This window comes from Oryza brachyantha, chromosome 10 (assembly GCF_000231095.2).
Source record: "Oryza brachyantha chromosome 10, ObraRS2, whole genome shotgun sequence".
Lineage (NCBI taxonomy): Eukaryota > Viridiplantae > Streptophyta > Magnoliopsida > Poales > Poaceae > Oryza > Oryza brachyantha.
In genome coordinates, this window is record NC_023172.2 from 220,406 (window position 1) to 235,950 (window position 15,545).

Here is a 15,545-nt window from a genome sequence, read left to right on the forward strand (position 1 = left end):
TGGGTCCCGTGGTTAAGCGTCTGGTGTTTTTCCTATGTCTGCTTTTTGCTCGGGTTGCTCGATGGGCGAGCTGATACTCTCCGTCTTGTCTTTTCAGCTGTGCTGCTTGTCAGGCTGCCTATGTTGTGCTACTTTTGTCCTTCCGGGCGGGGAGGGCGACATGGTTCGCTGGCGGAGAGGGAGAGGCATTGCCGCATTGCAGTAATTGAGTCCTACTTTCTTTTCTATCATAAGTAGCAGCTTATGTAATTTTTTTGTCGGTAAATGCAACTGTTACGCTTGATAAAACTCCAATTCTTGAATGATGATATCATCCAAGTTGGACAAATTGTTTATGAACCCACCTAATTGATGAGTGTTTACCGTAATTATCAGCTGTTGGAATAGTGGTTAAACAAATTATAGAGTGCAATTGTGTACTGTCTCCCGTTGAGGAAATTATATATATTTCTATGTGTGAAGTTAAGTTGTGCCCGAGTTAACCAAAATAAAAAAATGTGCCATGTTCACATGTATCATAATAGCATGCACTGTACTGATTTGTTTAATACCAGTCACTAAACTGAAGATTACTCTCCTTAATAATCGCTTGCTGCATAGTTCTATGCACGGTCGATTGCTTTTCGGTAGCCACCATGCATCTCTTGTTTCTATGTCAACCACTTGAAGAACAAGGCTACTTGGTAGCAATAATGTTTTATCATCATCTTTAGAAGAAGACAAACCAAGCCGTTTTGTCGTTATCGATTTTTTTGGTTGCCATGCTTCAACACATGAATTCATTGTCAAGTCATTATACGAAGAAGCTTCAGCAAGGTTATTTTACTCCAAATTTGTAATTAAATGCTGATTGTTTTGTAGGGGCATGGGATAATTTTTCCCTCATTTTCGTTGGACAGGCAACTTCATTGTCTGTTGATGCCTTCCAGGTGGCATGCAATGGTTTCATGATCTATTTTTCATCTTTCCTCAAATTCGGTTAGCCTTTATTTGCCAAGCACCCTTAAGATAAATTCTATTTTATGCTCCCGTCAAATATAATTAAGATGAAAAGAAATGTTTCTACATAGCTCCTTCATTGTTTCCTCATCTAGCCTATATGTGTTTCAGATGAGGATATTATATTTCCCCCGTTCCTGCTAATTTTGTTCCTTTCCTGTAACTCAAGATTTATATGGCTTCACACATAGTGTTTACAATAAAGCCATGTATTCAGCCGTTTACTTCATTGGTATTTGTCACTGCTTACGTGCTTCTTATTATTTTCCATAATAATGCTAACGACATTCATTTACTTAGTACTTTCGGGGCAAATTATCAGGAGCGTATTTAATTGGTCCAACACTCCAGCTGTTGGGGTGTATTTCAAAATGTGCTTGAAAAAAGTGCATGGTATGTGATTTCTCCGACCTACAAAGCATAGCATAGTTGCAGAATATTCAATAAATTCCCTGCAAGGTCCGAATTTGGTTACTATTTCTAAGGTAGAACATGTGTTTGCCACAAAGCCATTGGATTAGATGAAGCCTTTTTTATCTGGAATCATTTTCGTCGTCTGTAATACTTGTACGTCTAAATGTGGTACATGTCTCCTGATTAAAAAACTTGTTACGACGAAGCTATGCACATGCGGCGCGCCATTGGCGTGCCACATCCTCTAGTTAGGCTACCTCCAATGAGTATCTATAGGCGATCTATAAATATACTATACAATTTTTTAATAGAATAGATAAAAACTATTTTTTAATGAAGAGATAGTCTCTTGCATATATTTTAATGTCAAGTGATAATAATTTATAGGGTTGTTTGTATTATAAGCTACTTGTTAAGAGCTAGATCATTAAAGAAGTTGTCTTTTACAATGTCTAGAGATATTATGTCAGGTGGGATACAAAGGTGGCGGAAAGGCTGGCCGCTCGCCTGGCCACGTCACCCAATTTATTTGGGCCGTCGGATCTGCGTTCTGCGGCTGGATGGGCGGAGGCGTCGCTGCTCGCACGCGTGGAGGCGGCAGGTTGACGCTGTCTCGGCCCGACGCGCGCCACGTGTACCGCAGAAAAAAATTGCCGTACGTCGCACACCTGCTCCTCCTCCACCGCTGTCCCCTCCCCCTCCCCATGTGCAAGGACGCGACGACGGCGGATCCGGTCTGGGAGACGACGAATGCGGCCAGGGAGGCTGCGGGGGAGCGCACGCCGCCGGCGAAGGTGGCGGCTGGGGACGGAGCACAGGGCAGAGGTTGCGGGGGAGCGCGGGGCGCCGTACTTGCGGGAAAGCGCGGGACGGCGACGGAGGAGAGCTGCGGGGGAGGGGAGAGAAACTCTGCCTCTCACTGCAGCAGGCAAACCCCTTGTCTGCTCCTGCTTCTCGTCCTCCTTTGTCGGAATATTTTTTCTTTCAGGTTTTCTTCACAAGAAGCTGAAAAAGGAGAGTTTTTTTTTTATGGACGGCCAGAGGAGATGTGCGTGTGCAAAATGGTGTCTTCTATTGGACGCAATGGAAGCATGGGAACTTCTTTTTTGGTCGCAGTAAGGAAAAATCTTCAGCCTTGCACAGTTTTTTTGTTTCTTCGGCTTTCCAGAGTTAACATGACATGGCATTTTCTCGTAGGTAACCTCACAGGCTGGAAATGGATGCAAAGGGGGAGAAGGGTTAGGTGGTGTACTGTGGTATTGGCAAAGCATAGTTCTTTCTTCAGATCCTGCAAATTTTGTGCACACTTATTTGTACTAAGCCTTCTATATATGCATGTATTTTGCATTTCAGCGCCAAATGCTATAGCTTACCATGTGCTTTTGAACAATGGGATGGCGATGCACAAAGCAATTACCACCCTGGGTTCTAACTTACATTTGAGGTTACAAGCCAAGATTTGAATTTTCCAACCTTACATTTGAGGTTCATTTCCTCTTCCATGTTTAGAGCTAACCAGGTTTGTTTGTGTTTTCCGTTCTGTACACCAATTTTTTTCCCTGTTTGCTTCCCGCTATTTATACTCATTTAACACCCTTCTCCTGCACTTTGTATTTATTAGAGATAGAAATAGCCTCCACCATTTAAATTCAGTATCAGCTAATATTTTCTCCCCAGTTTTTTTACTCATCTGGCCTTCATGTCAACAAAGAACTATTTACCGCATGAAGAGTCCACGATTAGTTCGTGTTATTTTGTTTTCTGAATAATCATGACAAGATTAGTGCAATTATTTTGTTATATTTATTACAGATGATACTAGCCTCCACCATTTTAATTCCAATACGACCTATTTTCACCCCCATTTTCTTCTCATTTGCCTTGATGTCAATAAAGAACTACTGTCCTGCAGAATTATTAAACACATAATAATAATTGATCATTCATTTCTCCTCTTCTGCTATGGATTTAGCCACCTGAGTTATGCTTCCTTTTCTTTCAGGTCTTCGCTTACTTGTGCTTGCTGATTTGTCTGGTGCCTTTCCTTCGCCGAGGTAGAGATCTTTTTTTAGCTCGCTCTGTACCTCGTTTTATACTATCTTGGATCTTACTGTTTCTAACTTATTTACATGATTTTCCCCTTTGATTCATGGAGCATGCCCTGGTTTATCGCGTTCATTTCTGTCTCATATCTTGGATCTACTGTTTCTAACTTACTGGAAACTATTGTCACGTGGTCCTGTTACATATTAATATTTCTGTTCAACATTTTTTCCTTCCATAGATAAGTTTAATAGAATCATGTGTTTGATGACACTGTTTTTCACTTCATCAGCACTTTGCTCAACTAGAAGATTTCCTGTTTAAAAATTAGTAGACACCTAGTATTTGTTAGAAACAAAGGCACAAACGAGACACGGATTTAACGTGGAAAACCCTTGCGGGAAAAACCACGGGCGCCAACCGGCAATAATCACTATGAGGATATGATTACAATGCAGGGGAAACAATGAGAACTTTTTTCTTCCCGTGCAGACTACAAGAGTATATATAAGGGGAAAATCTAAGAGTCCTAGTAGGATTAGACGAAAGAATCCTATTAGGAAACTAATCCGACTCCTAGTAGGAAACAACTGGGAGAAACCTACTAGGAAACTAATCCGGATATAATTCCAGTTACAATTCGGATCACATATTTAACAATCTCCACCTTGAGACGAATTTCCTCTTGTAGCATCAAAAACATCAATCACCAATATACACCTCACAGGTCAAATTGATTGCGCGCCAAATAGTCTCTTGGACTATACCGTAACACCAACCAAGCTTTATATCTTGCCTCATCAGTTGGAGATATACCTTCCTTTCTTTTGAAAATCCACTTGCAACGGATAGGTTTCTTCTCCTTTGGCAATTCCACCAATTTCCAAGTATGATTCTTTTCAAGTGACTCCATCTCATCATGCATGGCAGCTATCCATCTATTGCTATCGGTAGAAACAATAGCCTCAGAATATGAAGAAGGTTCTGCATTACCTTCGATTTCTTGCGCCACACTCATAGCATAAGCAACTATGTTCGCTTCTTCGATCAATCTTTGAGGGGCTTTAATATTTCGCCTAGCTCTGCCTTGTGCAATAGAGTATTTTGGTGACTGCTCAACAACAGAAGAGTCTGACTCTTCAATAACCGGTGCATCTTGGTTACTAGCAATATTCTCTTTTTCTGGTATATGTACTGAACTGATCAAGTGCTCCACCTGCACGCTTGCTTTCTGCTGACTCTTAACAGGAACATTAGTAGAAGATTTATCATTCAACATAACTGTTTCATTGAAGATGACATTTCTACTAATCACAACCTTTTGGGTTTCAGGACGCCATAACTTGTAGGCTTTCACACCAGAAGGATAACCAAGAAATATGCACTTAATAGCTCTAGGCTCCAATTTACCGTTGTCAACGTGAGCATAAGCAGTACAACCAAATACTTTCAGGTCTGAATAATTAGCTGGGGAATCAGACCACATCTCAATTGGAGTCTTCTTATCGATGGCATAACTGGGTGAGCGATTAATAAGATAACAAGCAGTGGAAGCAGCTTCCGCCCAAAAACGTCTAGGTAAACCTGCATTTGACAGCATACAACGGGCCTTTGAAATAATTGTCCTGTTCATACGCTCAACTACGCCGTTCTGTTGAGGTGTATGAGAAACGGTGTAGTGGCGCACAATGCCTTCTGACCTACAATATGATTTAAATTGCCTAGAACAGAACTCCATCCCATTATCAGTACGAAGGACTTTCACCTTCCTTTTAGTCTGTCTTTCGACCATAGTCTTCCACTCCTTAAATACCAAAAAAGCTTCAAATTTGTGCTTTAGAAAATAGGGCCAAACTTTTCTCGAATAATCATCAACGATAGTCATCATATAACGAGCACCTCCAAATGACCTCTTACGAGCAGGACCCCATAAGTCAGAATGCACATAATCAAGAATACCTTCAGTAGTATGTGTGGATGTGGTAAACTTCACCCTCTTGTGTTTGCCAAAGATACAATGCTCACAAAATTTCAACTTTCCGATGTTTTGTCCATCTAGTAATCCTCTCTTGCTCAATTCTGCCAAACCAATTTCACTCATATGCCCGAGACGCATATGCCAAAGATCGGAATTCGATAATGAATCGGTAACTGCAGCAATATTACCTACTATCGTAGTACCTCGTAGATGGTACAAATCGGCAGTTTTAATATCAGCTTTCATCACAACAAGAGAGCCTTTTGTTACCTTCAAAATTCCGTCTCCACCGGAATATCTGTACCCTTTGCGATCAAGAGTAGATAAAGAGATGAGATTTCTCTTTAAACGGGGAATATGCCGCACATCTGATAATGTTCTAATGCAGCCATCAAACATCTTGATCTGTATAGTACCAACGCCCGCAACTTTGCAGGGCGTATTATCACCCATCAAAACATTACCACCTTGTACAGGTTCATAGGTGGTAAACCAATCCCTATTAGGGCACATATGATAGGTGCATCCAGTATCAAGAAGCCACTCGTCACTGGTTTGTACACAACCAGCATAAGCAACCAGTAATTCTGCATCTGGTTTATTATCAGTAGCAACTGCGGCTTTACCTTGCTCTTCTTGCTTACCTTTCGGTTTATAATTTCCCTTGTGCTTTTCTTTGTTCTGTAGCTTCCAACAATCGGAAATATCATGTCCACCTCTCTTGCAGTATTTGCATGACTTATACCTGCCTCTGGATTTTGATCTCCCGCGGTAGCCACTAGAACTTTTGTCTCTTGATTTGTTGTCTGTGTTCTTCTCTTGTTGCCTGCCCCGAACAACCAAGCTTTCTGGTTGTGAGTTAGATCCTTCAGAAGGTACCATCTTCTTCATCTTTTCTTTGGCTTGCAAAGCATCATAAACTTCTTGCAAAGTTAGAGTATCACGACTATACAAGATAGTATCTCTGAAATTTGCATATGAGCTAGGCAATGAGCACAACAGAATAAGGCCTAAATCCTCTTCATCATACTTTATCTCCATGGACTCAAGGTCAGCAACAATTTCCTTGAAAGTGGAGAGATGATCCATCACAGACTCATCATCTTGCAACTTGTGCAGAAATAACTTTTGCTTCAAGTGCATCTTGCTGGTTAGATCCTTTGTCATGCATATCTGTTCCAGCTTCAACCACAGCGCGGCAGCTGTCTTCTCCTTAAGCACTTCCTGCAAAATATTATTGGATAGATGAAGATGGATATATGCCATAGCCTTACGGTCTCTCTTCTTCTCATCGTCGGACCAATCATTTGTCCTTTTGTTGTTGAATCCATCAAGTGCATCATCCAGATCTTGCTGTGCAAGAATTGCACGCATCTTCACTTGCCACAATGAGAATCTTGTGTCTCGGTCCAAAAGAGGTAGATCATACTTTAAACTCGCCATTGGGAATAAATCCTGAATCTGTTGGTATTAATATGTTGAACCCAAGCAGATACGCGAAACTCCAGTGCTCGGAACGATGCACAATAGTTGATCTGACAATTTTTGGGCACACAAGATCGGGTAAATGTAGCAATTAAATCTGGAAAGAAAAACGATACTGTTACTGTAGCTGTACTATAGCTGCTACAGTAGCGCGGATTGGACGGCACGATCTGATGGCTTGTCCTTGGAACGATCAATTTTTCTCCTGCGTGCGTGCGTCTGCTCCTTTCTTTTTCTTCTGTGCGGACGCGACGTCGAGTCGGAGTCGCCGCCGATTCCGACCTGATCTCGACGGAACGGCGATTCTGTAGATCGCCGGAAAAAGCCCGGTCAGCGGTAGCAACGTAGCGTAGATTAATCTTCGCTGCTCTGATACCACTTGTTAGAAACAAAGGCACAAACGAGACACGGATTTAACGTGGAAAACCCTTGCGGGAAAAACCACGGGCGCCAACCGGCAATAATCACTATGAGGATATGATTACAATGCAGGGGAAACAATGAGAACTTTTTTCTTCCCGTGCAGACTACAAGAGTATATATAAGGGGAAAATCTAAGAGTCCTGGTAGGATTAGGCGAAAGAATCCTATTAGGAAACTAATCCAACTCCTAGTAGGAAACAACTGGGAGAAACCTACTAGGAAACTAATCCGGATATAATTCCAGTTACAATTCGGATCACATATTTAACAGTATTCATGCCTTCTAGGTTTCACATTTTCTTATATGTACTCTGTTATAGCTGGCAGATCAAAATTTGGGAGCTTACTCTCACTCGGGCATGACCACACTAAACTTGATAAACTTTATATGAGGGGCCCTGAAGGACGTGGGGAAGTTGAAGTAGCTGTTTCTGGAATTGCAGGTCAGTTATGTTTAATCTGAGTAAAGATTACTGCATGTTCTGACTGGATTATGTTTCACAAGGCTTCAAGTTATATTTTGCCTGTTACATGCATTAAATCTGTAACGACTAGTTCAATGGGGCTCTCGGCTAAAAATAGTGATACACATCTGACTATGGTAAATTACTGTGCTATTGATACTGTTGATGAGTCTTTCTCTACCGGTTGCCACCTTTTATTGTAATGCTAGATTATAATTTGCAGTTAGCATTTTCAATGTTCAGTGATAACATCATTAAAAGTGCTTCCAAAATATCCTTACTGCCCCACCCCCGAACATGCACATTCGTAGCTCTAATGCATGTTGTTGACCTGTCAAGCTCTCTCATGGAAATGGTTGTCTTGTATTAGATCAGAGCCATGAGAGATCAAAGAAAGATCCAGGAGATAGCTTTCGAGTTCTTGTTCGTAGGGCAGCTTCTGCTGCATCAAAGCTAGCAAAGCATGCCTACGAGGCTGGATCTACCAACAAACGATCTGACGATGAGCTTCTGCCTCTGAAATATTGCTTGATATCAGTATCTCTTCCTTGGGACTATATTGCACACGACCTACTGCACAAGGTGAAATCCATCTCTACATGCAAATAATATGATTGTGTCTATGCCTAAAATTGTTGAAAACTAGTTTCATTGTCCTGCCTAATTTTTTGTCACGATTACTGAGTATTAACTGCTGTCAAATACTAATGGTGTAAAACTGCCGGTGATTAGTTTCATATTACTGCATTTTTTTTGTCACAATTATCAAGCATTGGCTGTTTTCAAACAATATGGTCTTATTCATCATTGATAACTAGTTCCTTTTCGCTGATTATTATTCTTTTGTGTCACAATTATCGAGTGTTGGCTGTCAAACAGTATCATCTATGTGGTTGATGAAATTAACTTGGTTTTGTTATCAATGACACTGTTTCAGTCTATACATCTATAGGATGTTTTCATGCACAGCCGAATCGTTGTCATAGTCCCATATGTGGATCGTTACATAGAGGTTCAAACATAAGTTATATTGGTTGAACAATAAGTGGGTTAGTTTCTTCACATTGTTGAACGCAATCCACCTGAGAGAATGGCTCAAGGTTAGCACCACAAGGATTGATTTATTTATGTGCATGTCTGTGGTTAGCAGTCTTGTGGTCTCGATATTGTGCAAGAAAAAGAATGAGCAGAGAAACAGTCATGCGCTGTGTACATGTGAATAGACTAAACCTATAGAGTTTTCATGTGTCTATTTTTAACAAGTGCTTTTGTACAAAATAAAGTAGATGATGAAAGCATGTAAATATTCAGTTTTCCATGAGGCAAAAACAATACAAACCTTTACGTTTTTTCTGTTTGAGTTGCTCCAGCGTACGTAAATGCAGGACCCATGAATGCGGGTATCCGTGGCTCTCATACCCGATGGGCATAGGGTGGGTAAAAAGTCTTATCCGTGAGTACACGCGGGTCGGGTACCTGGAAATATGTGGGTCGGGTACAGGTACATGTCTTCACCCGTGGATACCTATCGGGTATACGCGGTTCTACAGAAATACACTATATCCTACATTTATGCAACTTGCAAAGTAGCCTAGCCCATAGAAAATCTTAAAGCAAATATTACTATGAATAATAGTCATATGAATTCCAGACTTTCAATAATATACATGTGCATGGTCAAAAAAGACACGTGGACAATAATATGCATGTGAGATGTGACACTGTTATTTGCTTTAATTAGTTGCTTAATTAGTTGACATACGTCGTTCCTTGTTGGTATGGTGGAAATATGTGCTAGATTTGAATTTTTCCTACTGTTGTGATCACTATGATGTCATATTTGTCTCTGCCTTTATGATCATTATGATGTCATATGTCTCTGCCTGATGGGTACCCGAGACCCGACGGGTACCTGATGGGTGCGAGTGTGGGTACAAAACTATATCTGCTGGTATGCTTGCGGGCGGGTAAAAGACAGGGCTGCGGGTATGCACGTGGATGGATACCTGGACCGCTTGCATGAAGGAGGTGATTGTTTAACTTTTTTATGAAAAAACACAAACGACATATTTGTAAACAAAAAATAATTGTGAATAAAATATTTTATATATGTATTTTTAAGGATCTAAAAGCAAATGCTGGAAAATAAAAAACCTTAAAATCAACTTTTAAAAATTTAAATTTTGTGTTATAAGTATAAGCATAAGTAAAAAGACATGGTATAAGCATAAGCAAAAAGACATGGTGTAAGTCACGAATACTTGTAACCTACCACCTTTTTTTTTGATTTTGCTATACTTACACCCTAATTTGGAATTTCAATCTTAAATTTGGAGGTGATTTTGGATTTTTTATTACAGTTTATTTTTTAGCCTTGGCTTTTAATCGTTAAGAACATGTATATAAAAGTTTTATTAATAAATTATTTTTCGTTTGCAAATATGTCGTCTAGCTTTTTCAAACCATCATCGCAAACTTCCTTCATCCTAGAAGAAACCTTTAGAAATAAATATAGAGACCAAATTGCAATTCTAGATTCATTTCTATAAGTTGATTCCTTTCGAAAATTGTCACACCCTAAGTTTCTATCCCAAGCCAAAAACAATAAAGAAATTATTAATTAATAAATGGCCTAATTAAAGCTTAGGACAATACCCCTCTAAATAATTAATTTTAAATAAATCAAAGTCCGTGAAATCATTAACTGGATTAAAGTGAAAATTTAAATTATAAAATTTGCCCCAAAAATTTAAATTAAAATTTGGCAAGGTGAGGTTTTTCCTCCTTTTTCCTTTTTCTCCCTCCCCTTTTCCCTTTTTTTCCTTGGTTTGGGCCATAGCCCAAATCTCCCGCTTCTTTCTTTCTTCTCCTCTCTTCCTTCTCCCTAGACCGGCCCACCGCAGCCGCAGCCCAACCCTTCCCCTCCTCTCTCCCGTGCGCGCCTCCACCTCCACTGGGTCGCTGGCCTAGCTATTCGCCCGTGCCGCGCCCGAGTCCACCTCACCTCCCCCCACCGATCGCACCCGCTGATAGGCGGGGCCCGCCTATCAGGCCTCCTCCTCCCCGTGTCTGACCCAGCTGCCCGATCGCCACCGCCTTCCTCGTCGGCTGCCGGATCCGCCCCGATTTCGACCCGAATCCCTGCCCCTTTCCAAACCCCGGCGACCCTGTTCCCCTATAAAACCCCGCCGCTGCCCCCGGACGCCGCCACCAAACCCCGCGCCCGAATTCGCCGCTCGCTGCCGGACTTCGCCGCTGGACCCCGTCACCCCGTGCCCCGCCGCCTCCCCCACGCTAGTGAGAGCCTCCCTCCTCCTCTCCTCTCCCTTCCCCCCGGGACGCCACCGCCGCGCCGTGCGCCGTTGCCGCGCACGTGCGACTCCCGCTGGCGCCGTCGTCCTCGCCCTCGTGACGCCGTCGCCAAGCCGCCACCGCCCACGCTTGTCGCGCGTCTCCGCCGTCACGTCGGTCCGCCGCCGCTATCCCCTCTCGGCCGTGCCCCTCTCCGTCGTTGTCGCCACCGCGCGCGTGCGCCGTGCCACCCCGCCCGTCGGCCATCGCTTGTCGACCCCGCGCCGCCGCCCGGTCAACCGGCCTAGCGCCGTCGGCCACCTTCCCTCCCTCTCCCCAATTCTCTCTCTCTAACCTGCGGGGTCCACCCGCCAGCCCCCTCTCTTCTGTCTCGGCCGGTCCCACCGGTCAGCCCCTTCACCCCTTCCCATCTCGCCGACAACCCGGACCCACGGGTCAGCCACCCATGCCCTTCTCCCTCTCTCTCCCCGGTGGCCCACCCATCGGCCTCTCTCGGCCTCCCCCTCTCACCGATAGGTGGGGTCCACCTGTCGGCGCCACTCCCCTCCCTCCTCCCTGGCTGACGTCATAAGCCTCATTAATTGCGCAATAAATCAATTTAGGATTTTTCATGTTTAGTTTAAAAACCCAGAAAACTTCTAAAATTCATAACTAATTCATCTAGTCTCCGTTTAGGCCCATTCAAATTTCATTAAATCTAGAAAAATGCCAAGAATCCATTAAAATAGTTTCTTTTGCTGTTTCAGTAGAGTTTGTCCTGTTTATTTATTTTTGTGCTTTGTCACTTAGATTCGGAGCCCGCCGAAGCACCCGTGTACTTCGAGATCGTTGCAGAGATCCCTCCTAAAGCTGAGCAAGGCAAGTGGCACCCCTTTTGACCATATTGATCCTACTTATTATCAAAATCTCCCTCTTTTAATTCAAACATGCATTTTTTTACTTCCAGTATTTTCTGTACTTTACTTTATGTTGTTTTTTTTCAACCTATTGTATTATACTATTGTATATCCATTCTTTATTCCTGTTGCACCTAGGGTAACTAAAGTAGTATTAGGTCTAGGCCATGCTTAATTAGCCCTGCTTAGAACAAGTAGCACATGGGAACCTTTAATCACTATTAGACTGATTTTAGCTGATAATGATCCATTACCTGTCAGGGTTAATTCCAACTAAAATATTGCTAATGTGGGTCATGGGTGCATGGTTTTTGAGAGTCGCACCCATGACAATTAAAGACCGGTTCACGGAAAACCCTGGAAGTAATTTAGTGCTAACCACATATCGAAATGGGTAAGATGGGATTTGAAGCATGGCTTCGAACTATTTGACGTACCAAGGCAATCGTGATGTAGTGATGATCTCAGCTGCTTCCGAATTCACCAAGGCACAAGAGGGGACTGCCAGACTTGGTGTAAAGGAGGGGGTGAAACCTGAAGTGCGGTGTGATTAAATAGGGAGGGTTATGTGACGGGTCTTGTCACAGTCTCATTTCCGGTGTGCCATGGTGGCATGTCGGCGCACGTTCAAGTGCAGTGGAGCTATGTCTTGTGGGTACAGTAGTACACCTCTAATCAGAGTATAACCTATTCGAATAGTCATGCCCACGGTTACGGGTGGACTCCCAGATTCACTATGATTAGTTGAACCTTTAATAACCTGGGTAAATTGGCTTTTACTTGGGTCTACTGCAACGTGGTGTAACGTTGAGTAGTGGATTGGGACTATTGCAACGTGGTGTAACGTTGAACAATGTGGAGAAGCTTTATTTAAATGCTTTATTCATTTATTTAAATGCTGTTATTTTACTTTTTATCTCTGTTTCTCTCAATCAATGCTTTCGTGCAACTAACCCTAGCCTATCCTTGTGTATACCTGCATCCATTTATTACCCCTTTCCGTGCTGCTCGTTGAGTACGTGGTTGTACTTAGCCTTGTGTGTTTCCCTCTTCAGAGGTAGAGTACGGTTCAGATGGAGGTGACTTTGAGGTTTGATGCTTGTTCGCCGGTGAGGTGCTGCCTGTGGTTTGGAGCCAAGCTACGCTGGAGCCCAAAGCCCTTATTTATTTTTTGATGCATGTCGTTAAACGTTAGTTATCATTTATTGATGTTTTTAAGAACAATGGTGATGTAATCAACTTTATCTATTGGTGTATCCCGGCTGGTCCTAGACAGGGATTTTTATATAGAATAAAGTTTGGAAATTCGTGTAAGGAATTTCTGGGCATGACAGTAATAAGAGAATAGTTTCCAATAGGCTTTCGCATTTTGTGCTGATAGTGATATTTAAAATTTTGTAAGATCAAGGGGTGATCTATATGTTTTAATGATGAACAATTGGTGACTTATGTTTTTGAATAAGTGTTTTGTGATAAGTTGACCAGGCGGTCAGACTGCAAGTATACGAGCGATCAGATCTTTGGGACACTTGTGGTCAAACCGCAGGTATGTGGGCAGTCAGACTGCCAGGCCTGACCAACAGTTTTGGTTTTGGATGATCTTTTCAGTTTTGGATTTGTTCTTCATAGATTTGACTTCTAGATGGTTTCTGTACATATGTGTACTGTTGTTATGCTAATGTGAATCAAGGTTGAATGAACTTGTGCTCGAGATAAGCTTTCTTTATTGTTGCATGTGTAGGTATCTTTTGAGGCCTCAGAAGGTTGTTGCCGCTGATGGATCAGAGTCGGCTAGCTAGGAAGTAGTTGATGTCCAGGGATACTAAAGGTAGAGGATAATGCATGCGGAGATTAAGCTTCCATATAGCATACGAGAGGGATCGTGTGCATATGGATAATGTGAAGTTGAATTTGGAAAGGAGTCCGGATATGAGAAGATTGGTTGCATTAGAGATAAGCATATGTTGGTTATGGATAAGAAAAGATTTCCCACAGGATTGAGAGTCCTAATTCATACTAGAATATGTGAGCTTTGCACAATCACATTGCGGTTATAAATAGTTAACGAGAGGTATGCCCCTGGCGTGTTTTTCTTGTGAGACATAAATTAGAGAAAATTATAGTCTAGACTAGATTTTTATTTTAGATTGAATGTTTTTAATATGAGTGCTATTGGTGCACTTTGTAAACACTAGTTGATCATTAAAGTTGAGAGTTTCAATCTACATCTATGAGTTTTGTCAATCGGTGTTTTGACAGGATCCCGACGATCCAACCGCAGACAAGGGGACAATCTGACTGGATGTATACAAGCAGTCTGACCAGCTAGACGACAACGGTCTGACCGGCGGTATAAGCGCAGTGCGACCGACAGCTTCGTGAAGGCTTTTAGTGGAGGTAATCTTTTATTATGGAAAAGATTTTTTGGACTTTGGTTTTTCTTACCATTCACCTCCTCTGGTAGGTTTGTTTGGTCTTGTTCGATCATACAAATTTATGTTCACAAATTATTTTTTTGTTTGTAATTATGTCGTCAATCACCCCAATATCAGTTGCATATACTGGAGAGCGTTGAATACTGATTATGAGGTTAATTGTTGCAAATGTACCATGAAAAAGTTGGATGCAGAGTCATTTGCCCTGAAAAGTGGTGCCATCTAAACCGTGGCCTTGCACGAATTGTTTGGTTGGACTTGGATGGAGGCTGTCTAATAATCCTAATGCAGTGGTCGTATGGAGATCATGGAATGAAATGTAGGGTATGAAGGTAATGGCATGCATAAGGTTCGTTCTTAATTGCTTTGTATACATTTAGATGGGACAAAAGATAAGCTGCAAATGAGAAACTCAAGTATTGAAAACAGCATCGGTTCTTATTTGTTCCTTTTTCCATTCCAAAATATAAACATTTATGACATTTGAATCATGTACTAAAATATTGTTGACACCATTTTTAGTATCACTTATCTTATCATCACGTCCTTTCCTACCATCCCACTTTTATCCGTTTCTTATGTATCAAGGGATAACATGGTCTTTTCTGACGAGAAACTTTGGCTTCTTTTAATCAATCATTTTTTATTGCTGCTTCCTTTAATTTTGAGGCAAGAAACTTTTGCTTTTCGACCCTTAAAAAAGCTCACATATAGCATGACTTCGTGACATACTCTGATGAGAAAATATAGCTAAATATGTCAATAGAAACCTAGTGTCCCGATCGGGTTCATTGCTGTTGAATAGTTAGCAACTTATTTGCACTATATTGATCAAGCAGGGCAAAAGGAATTAGGGGCTGTTTAGTTCCTAAAAATTTTCACCCAAAAAGATCACATTGAATCTTTGGACATCTAAATAGAGTATTAAACATGGATAAAACGAAAAACTAATTGCACAGTTACGTGAGAAATCGTGAGACGAATCTTTTGAGCCTAATAAATACATGATTAGCCATAAGTGCTACAGTAACAAATATGTGCTAATGATGGACTAATTAGGCTCAAAAGATTCGTCTCGCGGTTTCCACGCCAGCCG

The 15,545-nt window shown here is 41.8% G+C and overlaps 1 protein-coding gene and 1 long non-coding RNA gene across 6 annotated transcripts; both read left to right on the forward strand.

Moving 5' to 3' along the window:
- Positions 1 to 2,110: 2,110 nt before the first annotated feature.
- LOC102705945 lies at positions 2,111 to 11,978 on the forward strand. Of its 5 annotated transcripts, none has more exons than XR_001551322.1 (8): positions 2,111 to 2,352; positions 2,455 to 2,528; positions 2,611 to 2,669; positions 2,767 to 2,932; positions 3,416 to 3,467; positions 7,663 to 7,785; positions 8,177 to 9,834; positions 11,908 to 11,978. XR_001551322.1 is itself a non-coding variant. In XM_006661526.2 (8 exons), exons 3-7 carry the CDS (start codon positions 2,915 to 2,917, stop codon positions 9,198 to 9,200), a joined length of 414 nt encoding a protein of 137 aa, XP_006661589.1. In that variant the 5' UTR covers positions 2,111 to 2,528; positions 2,611 to 2,669; positions 2,767 to 2,914; the 3' UTR covers positions 9,201 to 9,834; positions 11,908 to 11,978. The 5 variants fall into 5 exon arrangements, 1 of the variants encoding a protein (XP_006661589.1); XM_006661526.2 differs by having other exon boundaries at positions 2,111 to 2,528; positions 8,177 to 8,388; positions 9,192 to 9,834; XR_005812610.1 differs by having other exon boundaries at positions 2,111 to 2,528; positions 8,182 to 9,834.
- A 1,095-nt stretch (positions 11,979 to 13,073) lies between these two features.
- On the forward strand, positions 13,074 to 14,994 carry LOC107305195. Its single transcript, XR_001551324.2, has 3 exons — positions 13,074 to 13,560; positions 13,756 to 14,085; positions 14,274 to 14,994. It is a non-coding gene; the product is annotated as an uncharacterized LOC107305195 (long non-coding RNA).
- The last annotated feature ends 551 nt before the right edge of the window (positions 14,995 to 15,545 follow it).

Bases quoted from the DNA above. Each gene is read 5' to 3' on its own strand.
- LOC102705945 (XM_006661526.2), top strand. The intron at 3,468-7,662 runs GTAGAGATCTTT...ACTCTGTTATAG, and splicing joins GGTGCCTTTCCTTCGCCGAG to CTGGCAGATCAAAATTTGGG. The intron at 7,786-8,176 runs GTCAGTTATGTT...GTCTTGTATTAG, and splicing joins AGCTGTTTCTGGAATTGCAG to ATCAGAGCCATGAGAGATCA.